The sequence below is a fragment of the Glossina fuscipes genome, unplaced genomic scaffold (assembly GCF_014805625.2).
Source record: "Glossina fuscipes isolate IAEA_lab_2018 unplaced genomic scaffold, Yale_Gfus_2 28, whole genome shotgun sequence".
NCBI classification, from domain to species: domain Eukaryota; kingdom Metazoa; phylum Arthropoda; class Insecta; order Diptera; family Glossinidae; genus Glossina; species Glossina fuscipes.
This window is the reverse complement of record NW_023998423.1, coordinates 7171523-7181262: the sequence shown is the minus strand read 5'-3', so window position 1 is coordinate 7181262 and position 9740 is coordinate 7171523. Positions and strand designations below refer to the sequence as shown.

The 9740-nt window shown below is 32.4% G+C and overlaps 2 protein-coding genes across 2 annotated transcripts in view; both read left to right on the top strand.

Moving 5' to 3' along the window:
* Positions 1-1261: 1261 nt before the first annotated feature.
* LOC119636829 (superoxide dismutase [Mn], mitochondrial) lies at positions 1262-2336 on the top strand. The gene is made up of 3 exons (XM_038032497.1): positions 1262-1407; positions 1550-2013; positions 2079-2336. Exons 1-3 carry the CDS (start codon positions 1370-1372, stop codon positions 2225-2227), a joined length of 651 nt encoding a protein of 216 aa, XP_037888425.1. The 5' UTR covers positions 1262-1369; the 3' UTR covers positions 2228-2336.
* Positions 2337-3711: 1375 nt separating this feature from the next.
* The window catches only part of LOC119636827 (kinesin-like protein unc-104), a 50398-nt gene continuing 44369 nt past the window's right edge, over positions 3712-9740 (top strand). Inside the window, exon 1 of the mRNA XM_038032481.1 lies at positions 3712-3812. The gene's annotated coding sequence lies outside the window, so the exon portion shown is untranslated. The remainder of the gene's footprint in view (positions 3813-9740) is intronic.

Sequence of the window (9740 nt, the reverse complement as noted above, 5' to 3'; positions counted from 1 at the left end):
CTATAGAGTTTCATATTTGTTTCCTTACCAACGGGAGGCCGCTGCCATTACAAAATTTTCTTCTCAAAAGGATGCACAAGAAATTATTTAGACATGTGCACTCTTGATCATGAGAAACTAATAAGTTAGCTTAGCTTTGCCCATCTATCGATTACTAAAGGATTATACAAAGTGAGGAATAAACAAGTAAGAAAATTATATTCGACTAGGCACGAATTTCGAATACCCACCACCAATAGAATCTTTGGCGCCCCTTGCCGTTGCTTATTGTCATAAAAAAGTGAAGCGAATAAAATATTTATGTTTGACCTTTTGCTTCAATAAAAGTATTGCTAAAAAAAATTAATCTGCTTCCATCACAACGACCACCGTAATTAATTAGGAATCAACAAGCTTAGCTCTTCGCGTTCTATTTTCCAAGCCCTTTTATATGATACCCATATCGGTGATATTATTAAAAAAAAATTTAATCCACCAAGTCGCGGTGTCTACCATATTTATTTTAGAATTAACGTACTTTTAGGCAGATAATATATCTTCATTTCAGGAATGTACAAAATAGTTTTAAACATTCTGTGTTGTGTGCCTTATGGTAAATAAGCATAAGGTATCAAGAAAGTGAAAAAATAAAATGTAATGTCTTAAAACTGGGCATGGCTCATTTTCCCATTTTTTTACATAAAATAAATGTGGAAATTATTAACCTTCTAACTTTTATAGATACTAAGTAAAGAGCAAAAACCCTCCAAACCCTTAAGAAAAGAATAGTTGCGTACAGTTTACGCTTCACTGTGGGCTTCTGTTCTGACCAATTTGACCCATTTTCTGTACAAACTTGCGTGCAAAAACTTACAATATTTCTACCAAATTTGAAGTCCATATCTTCATTTTTGCCCCTAAGAAATTTCCAACAACAAGCACCACACCGACGGACAGGCATGGCTTGATCAATTCAGAATTTCATGTTGATGAAGAGTATATACTTTGTACGGCCTCCGAAGGTTTCTATAGATTTATATATGTGAAAAATCGTATAATGTATGTATATGTATATATACAAAATTACCCTAAAGATGTTTTTCAATTACATGTATTAAATATTTAAAAAAAAAAAAAATTAAGTTTCATCACTTATATGAATCCAAATTTTTTTCAAATCAATTAATTATACCATTTGTTTTATGAACGTTTCGTTTTCCCATTTTTCTTATTAGGAACGGATGGTATAAAACTAAACTTTTTATCATGATGGCAACGCCACCATTTTGTCTGAAAAGACAAAAAATCGAAAATTTATTAGAGTCGGCTATTTGTTCGTTAGTAATTTTACGTGCGCTGCGGAAAATTAGCTGCTTTAATTTTTAAGAAGATGTCTTTCTTAAATCGCAATCTCAGTCGAACAATCAAGTGAGTAGTATTTATGTTTGTTAGCTAGCGGCTCACAAAAAATAAAAAAATATTGATTACATAAAAAACCATAGCGATAATTATATTAAAATATAAAGGTGTGCGTGTATATATAAAACATTTTTCTTTTCCTATACATTAGAGCGGTCGTGCGCGGCAAGCACACATTACCCAAACTCGAATACGACTATGGTGCGTTGGCTCCAATTATCAGTAAAGATATTTTGGAAGTACATCATGGCAAACATCACCAAACCTATGTTAATAACCTGAATGCAGTGGAAGAGCAAATGACAGAGGCACACAGCAAAAAAGATTTAAATAAAGTGGTTGAACTTTCCAAGAATTATGCTTTCAACTGGGGCGGGCATTTAAATCATTCAATTTATTGGCAAAATCTATCTCCAACCAAATCGGAACCTTCTGCTGAATTGAAGAAAGCCATTGAAGAACAATTTTGCAGTATGGAACAATTCAAAAAGGATTTGTCTGCTTTGTCAGTCGGTGTTCAGGGCTCCGGTTGGGGTTGGTTGGGCTTTAACAAAAAGTCTAAGAAATTACAAATTCTGGCTGTGAGCAATCAAGAACCATTGGAAGCACTTACTGGTAATTTTTTTTTATTTTCTCAAATGTCTATTTTATTTATTTATTTTTGTTTTTCAATTGCATAGGTTTGGTGCCATTATTTACTATAGATGTCTGGGAGCATGCTTACTATTTGCAATATAAGAATGTACGCGCTAAATACGTTGAGGCAATATGGGATATTGCAAATTGGAAAGACATCTCCGATCGTTATGCCAAAGCTCTTTGTAATTAATAGAGGCATACCTTTTAGATGTAATAAGAATTTTGCCTATTTAGAAAAACAATAATACCAGCTTAGGAAATTATCATGTAATACAAACATAAAACGGCTTCTTTAGCAATCATTTGTTTGTTCTTTTCGGTAGAGAGGTTCATATGTCCAACCTATACGATTTAAACATTTTATTCTCACTTCCCGGTACCTTAGAGTTTCAGGGTCATTTTGTTTGTCTTTGCCAATATTGCTTTTGCGCTTGTTATCAAAAGCGAAAGTCGATCAAAACCTTTGGGTTTATTAATTCGGCATTTTTTTGAATTTTTGTAATTGTGATACTGGAAGTTACTATAGCGATGTTCAAACGTAACAATGTTTATATGTAGCTTCTTTTTCAATATTATTATTTATGGTCGAAGTCATTGCAGCAATTAATTGCAGATGTCGTTTTGGAATAAATTCAACTTTAAACTCTTAAGATTCCATTTTACGATCAGTCGTAAGTCGCCTTAAGCAAAAATGCATTACTATACTTAAAATAACTTGACGAAATTGATAATAATTTAAAAGTTAAATCTTTAGAGACGAATGAATATTGAACCCATAGAAAAATAAGCAAACGTATTAACATCTCAGCAAAGAGAATTAACAAAGCAGAGTTACTTAAAACGAATAATGAGAATATGGAAACAATCAAGTAGATCAGGACCAAATTTATATATAAATACATTTTAGTGAAAAGCTTCAATAATCTCATTAAAGGCCATGTTAAAATCCATTTGGTGCACAAATTCTTCCATTTTACCTCTACAACACTTTCCATGAGGCAGAAACAGCGAGAAAGAGGAAAAAGATGTATTGAAATAACTTTCTTTCCAACCTACTAGCGCACACTTTTAAGGGTAAAATGGATAAGATATTTTTATGGTATTTTTTTCAGTGCTCAATTTCTGTGCACCTGGCTACTCTGTGAAAATAATCAAAACAAAAACAACGACAAACATTTAAACAGCTGATGTTTATTTGTAAATTTTTTTTTTTTTTGTATAGTTTCCTATGCAAAAATGATAAGAAAAAAATGTTGTGGAAAATTACCCTTTCCAAATTCAGGACTTGCGCGTTGACTACGGGGATAATAAAAAAAAGAAAAGTTAAAAATGACAGCCGATAAACACATTTACTCGCTAGCAAAAATCAAAGAAAACAAATGCGCATTTTTGATGAATTTTCTAAACTCTAAAGGATTTTCCAGGCTATGCACAGTCAGAACAACGCTGTTCTTTTCGGACTACGGAACGGTTACGGTTATCAACAATACATTACTATAGTTTTTCTCATTAATAATAATTACAAAATGAATTACTTTTCCATTGAAAAGTAAAACCAATTGAGAATTCTAATTTGTGTCAAGCAATATTGAATATAAAAAATAAATCCGTTAGTTAATTATAATATTACTAACTAAATATTTAAAATATCAACTTGAACAAATTTTTAATAATAAAAAATTACAAGAATAATTTTAATTTATTTTAAGTTGATTGTGTGGACTGTTTTTTCTTATTAAAAAACTTGGAAGCAAAAACACAATATTCAATTGCGGGTAAGTCTTTTTTTTATTATACTTTTGAAATTCTTATAAGTCTTTGCTTTTTAATTTTTCATATAACAAAATTGTTCAGCGGTGAAAAATCAATTTTCCTTTGATTTAATGGATGCCCCATCGCACGAACACGACGGCATTTATTTGTCGCTCGTCATGCTTGAGATATGTTGTAATAACATTTTATAAATTCCACATGGGATATGTGTTCGTCTTAGGCAAGGAAAAAAAAAGAAAAGAAGAGCAATATTTAAATTTTGTTTATGTGAAAGCAAAACATTATCATTATAGTTTGTATTATTTTTGTAAGAAAGATGACTAACGTAATGTGAAAAAAGAGAAAAATTGAAAGGATGGCAGAAGTAATATTCGGCTTGAGCCGAAGCTGTTATTATTTACTGTATAAACGACTTTTGAAAATATTAAAATCCATGGTATAATCAGGATATAGACTTACTGGCCGTTAAATTGGCTCAATGTAAACGTATAAGCAAAAAAATAAATAAATGAATAAATACGCACAGTCTCGTATGCATATATATATGCGCATATATATGAACTTATATACCATACTTAGATATGCTTACGTGCTAAACGTAATAACGTTTCTGAAGCAGCAAGATTAATGATGTTTATAAAATCTAATTACATCTTCTGCTTTTGAATAAGAAAACGTATATTTCTAAAGACTTTCGCTTAACTCTTTTTGATAAGGAAAAGAAATTATTTAGGACTTGTAAAGAAAAGATATCACGAGCAAGTATTTCTGTTTGAAGTGATTTGCGAAATTTCTTTACACTAATTGAACTGGCAAGCAAGAAATGAACATAAAGTTTAAGAATTATTGATTCTTCAGGACATCAAAATCCCTATATCTCTTTCATTCGCTCACTTCACAAACTCATATGTACTTTCATCAAGTTTATCTGTTTTAAATGACCTAACATGCATGTTTACGCATGTAGTAGATTGCACAACAATTATTCATGCCTATGTGTCTCCTTCATTTAGTAAATATAAATAATAAAAGACTTTAATACCTCGTTTGACGCCTCCATCTGTGAATATAAATAATAAAACATTTTAATGCTTCTCTTGAAGCAATAATATTCAGGATGCTAGTATTTAAAAAAAAAATAAATAGTGCTCGGAAAATTTCCAAAGGGCAAATACATATATTCTACTATATGTTACATTTTGATGCGAGTGATTCATTTGAATGCTTGAATACGCAGAAGAAGTGTTAATGGTATTGTGGGCGGTCATATTTCTAAAAATAAAATATATCTTAGAAATAAAATGTATTGAATGCATAGAAATGCTGCCGACTATTTTATTGAAAATTGAATGGAAAAGTAATGGAAAAGTACAAGCAGCAATTTTTACTCAGCAAAAACAATAAGTTGCTTACGGGTTTTGTAACATTTGTAGACATTAGAAACTCGAAAAAATTGTAATCCTTCACTAGGGAAAAACTTATTGTTTCATCCCTATAATCATATATTTCGATTAAGTTACACTATATCTAGTGATGCGCTCAATAGTTTTTAGATATGGAAATATATTGAAAAATTTCCATTGAATATAAAGCAATGTACAAAAATCCATAAGCCATAGTATTTTATTTTTAATAAAGAAAAGGATTATATGCATCTGCGGTCGAACCAACAAACAAACAAATTTTCATACTCTATTATATTAGGTGAGCGTGGACGAGTTTCTCTCTTTTCAGAATAAAAGTGGAAATTTTTATATGATATATGTGTTGAACTTTATGAGCAACAACCAAAAAACAGAGACAGTAAAGATTTTTACAATATTTGTTGCAAAAGTGCAAGGGCGTTGTAGGCGTGTCCTTTCGCCGGTTTGAGTTATTTTCCTATTCTTTTGCAAATTTGTCGTCAATCTCTCCATTCTTGCGAAGGGAAGAATGTTTGCTACAGATACTACACGGTTGGCCAGACAGACAGATGAACGGACAGACGTGAATAGGTGCATCCCGAATTAGGAACTGGCCTAGAGTTTATATACTTTGTAATGAGTTTGAAGTTTGCTTTTGCGCGTTCCAAAGGTTTTGAAAAAAAAATGAAATGATTGTACACTATAAAATTGAGTAGGCGTGGCCATTGTTGTAGAGGTACTACAGCATCGCCCATAGAACATATATACACAAAACCAATTATTTATTCGTTTCGAAAAACAGAGATGTCTTCATTTCAAGAACTACTGTAGGCCTGTGTCCCTCGATCGATTTTGCCCATTTTCGATACCAACCAGCGAAGAGCTAATATAAGCTGAATCTCTTTTATGCACTCAATATCGAGGTCCTCATTTTCTTGCTTGTTTATACTAATGCTGATCATTTTCGTACTTATTGAACATAACACCTGGAATGATTATATTTTGTGGGTGAAAGCTAAAAATTGTCGGGTAAGGATAGTCTTGGTTACTAGTGTTCATCTTAACTTTTTTTACTTCCGCAATTTATTTCTATGGTGTAGATAAATTATATTAATAATAGTAATAGACTGGAATTTAAGGAGAAGGAGAATTTTTTAAATATTTTTTGCTATGTGGGCAAACCATAAAACCGCTTTATCCATTTCTTTAATTTAAGGCAATAATTAATAAACTGAACAACCTTCAAAAAAATATTTGAAGAAAACGGGAGGAGTTTAGCAGGCCGAAAGATAAAGCTTGCGAGCTGATTTATTTGTTTAATGCGATGAATATAGTAATAAACACTGGCTGATCAGTCCCCCATCTTCCGCTTATCATCCTATGGGATACAAGTGCCTGTTTCTAACTCATATGATGAGCGTGAAAAATACAGTCAGTAAAGTAGCGATATGACGCTCATCATATATATTTTTAAGAGTCGTAATAACAGATTTATGACGTCGCGTTAGCTATATCCTTCCATATTCAAATGTTAAGCTGTTACTTTTAGTTTATTAACATTAATATATGCAAAGCCTTTTTACTCGTTGCTGTTGTGTCAATGAAACGATTCGATATTCACGCTAAATATTAAAGGAACTTCTAAATATTGCTATGTTTCAGTGATAATTTTTAACTTATATTTTCCTTTAGTTTTATTTTGGCAAACGTGTCGATATATGACAGTCGGATGAGTGCAGATGAACAGAATTAAATCTACACATGAATCTTATCATAACCTATACATCCCTTGTGGTACAGGATATATTCAGAATCACAATCGGAATTGATCTAAGTCTGTTTGTCCGTCCGTCCATGTAAATTTGGGTTCAAGCTACGGGTCGCATTTTAGAGATATTTTAATGAAATTTGGTAGAATGGCGTGTTTTGCTCCAAGAACGAACGCTATTGAAAATGATTCGGATGAGTTCACTTTTTCGATCACTCCCCATATAACTTCACTTTCTAAACAGTCGTTATATGGAAAAAAATTGCAATTTTCCAAATTTCGCGACAAAAGTGCCTAAGTAGCAGTATTTCGGCATTCTCAATTGCACAATACGCACAACTTTTGGACCGGCTGGAGCAATTTTTGAACCTCCTCTCATATAACGAAAACGGAAGTTCCTACGACAAAAGTTGTCATAATAATTATGTCATAATAGTAATTTAACATAAAAATATTAACCAAATTTGCCAAATTTGGACCAACTCGGCTAATTTTTTGAATCCTACCCTATGTAAGGATTTGATGAAAATTAATTCTTTATAGGAGAGAAAAGTCCAATTTTTCAAAATTATGTGGTAATGAAAATTGATCCATAATAGTAATTTAACATAAAAAATGTTATACACAGTGCCTCAATTTTTGAACCTCTTGGGCACAACCCTTCTAATGGAACCCAAGACTTAATTTGAAAAGAATTCTAATTTTTAATATACAGTTTCATAATAGTACGTTCCTACAAAAAGAGGGTATAATTTTTGTATTCTATGGCAAAAATAAGAATTGTGCTAGACAATGTGGTGTAGGGTATCTAATAGTCCGCTTAGGACGACAGTAATGTTTTCACTTGTTTTTAATTTTTGCAAAGTTTTACTGATCTTCGGTGGCTTTTTCAGAAGGCATTGTTCTTGCTCCTCCCATCGGAATTTTGCTTTATCTGTAGGTACTTTTTAGGGTGTTCTGCAGATCTATTTATTATGACTTACATGATGAACTACAAAATTCTCTTCTAATTGGAAATATTGCTGAAATCCAATTTTTATTCTTTGATATTGATAGTTGGAATGCTGATAAGTACCGCAGCAGCCAAGGAAACTTTTGAATGTACCCACTTGGACACACTTTAAACTTAATACTTTTTATTTGTTTTTTTTTTTTTTTTTTTTTTTCTTAATAAAAATTGTTATTTTGCTGATGTATGTGTTGGGGAAAAGAACTTATTTCGAAACATTAGCGAGCAGGAAGAAGAAAAAGTATCCTTTATTATTAGGGAAGTTGAAGTGAATTTTATGAACGCGTCCCTTAGAAACAAACAAACAAACAAACAAACAAACATTCACTCACTCCCTTTGCAGTAGTTATATAATAATAAAGCAGTTACCGAAACCGCAAACCAGTGGTTGCATGCACATATGGCATAAATATATTTTTACTAAATCCTGTAGAGTAGAGCTTCCTTATTTATTTATCTATCTGAAGCCTTTAGAAAATTATGTTTACATACAAACTATTGTTATTACAGAAATGGTATATGTTTATGTAGCGAAAATTATAACGACCTCTCTTACTTTTAAGAGATATTTATTTAATATTACTAGCGTCTAAGCTGCTAAAAGAATTATTTACTAGATAGTAAAGGCGGGTAGTAAACAAAAGTATCATCCAAACAGTAAGGTATGCAGCAGTTAATAACTCTGCATGCGGTGCCCGAAATATATAGGAGTGAAACAAACGTTTCGCAACCGTATTGCAGTGTAAAAACTTGCCAACGCACATACGCGCATACTATTCATTTGTTTGGTTTTCCTTTTTTACGCGATAGAGTGGATCCAATTACCGGAAATTGTATTCGATGACCAAAAGTTTCATATGCAAGTGCACGTTGAGTGTGTTACTGCAAATGATGTTTATTGGTTTTTAGCTAACGCACTTAACGTGCATCAAAATATTGTTCAATTGCTTATCTCTCTTCTTCTTTTTAATCAACCCGAACGGAGGGGTACATTAATTTTGTCAAAACGTTTGCAACCCCCAAAAACGGAGGCGTTAGGATAATGCACGTCTTTGATAAGCAATAAATTCTGCTTGAATATAAGAATGTCCATCTGTCCGTCCGTGTAATGCTTATTGTAAACATTCTTGATTTCAAAAAAATTGAAAGTTTTTGCAGGAGGATCGTATTAAAAGTGAGTGAACCACTCATCCATAACGTAAACTAGGAACACCTGCGTCATCCAAAGAGTAAAACAAATGGGCTTTCTCTCACTACTTATAAACCTATAAGTATATAGTAGTTTGCAGTACTATAAGTAGTTTATCCACAGCCGATAAACCTATAGAAAAATTGGCAAGCGCGCTCTCCCAATTTTATAATGCATCAAGATGCGATTGCATTACAACGCTCAGACGAATGCTTGAAAATCCCCATAATGCATATATGTTTGTGATCAGAATCGAATTCGGAATGCACCTAAGCACATTTATGTGTTCGTCTGTTCATCCGTCCGTTTGCCCAACTGTGTAGCATCTGCTGTAAACATTCCTGTTGCAAAAGTGAAAACTTCGCCGAATCGGTTAAAAGACACACCTCTAATACGACGAAAGCAGATACCTCTCCTTGTATTTTGCTCGTTACTCACAAACTACGACAGTTACGCGATACGTATTATTTCACCTTCAAAAAAAGCAATCAGCCACACTCACCTAATATTATGGTAGAGAACGGAAATTTTTTTAGTCTATGAAAACGGGGAAGGGTATAG

Excerpts from the sequence above, each read along its gene's own strand:
- LOC119636829 (XM_038032497.1), top strand. The coding sequence starts at position 1,370 with ATGTCTTTCTTAAATCGCAATCTCAGTCGAACAATCAA. Across the intron at positions 1,408-1,549 it reads AATCTCAGTCGAACAATCAA|AGCGGTCGTGCGCGGCAAGC; the intron begins GTGAGTAGTATT and ends CCTATACATTAG. Across the intron at positions 2,014-2,078 it reads ACCATTGGAAGCACTTACTG|GTTTGGTGCCATTATTTACT; the intron begins GTAATTTTTTTT and ends TCAATTGCATAG.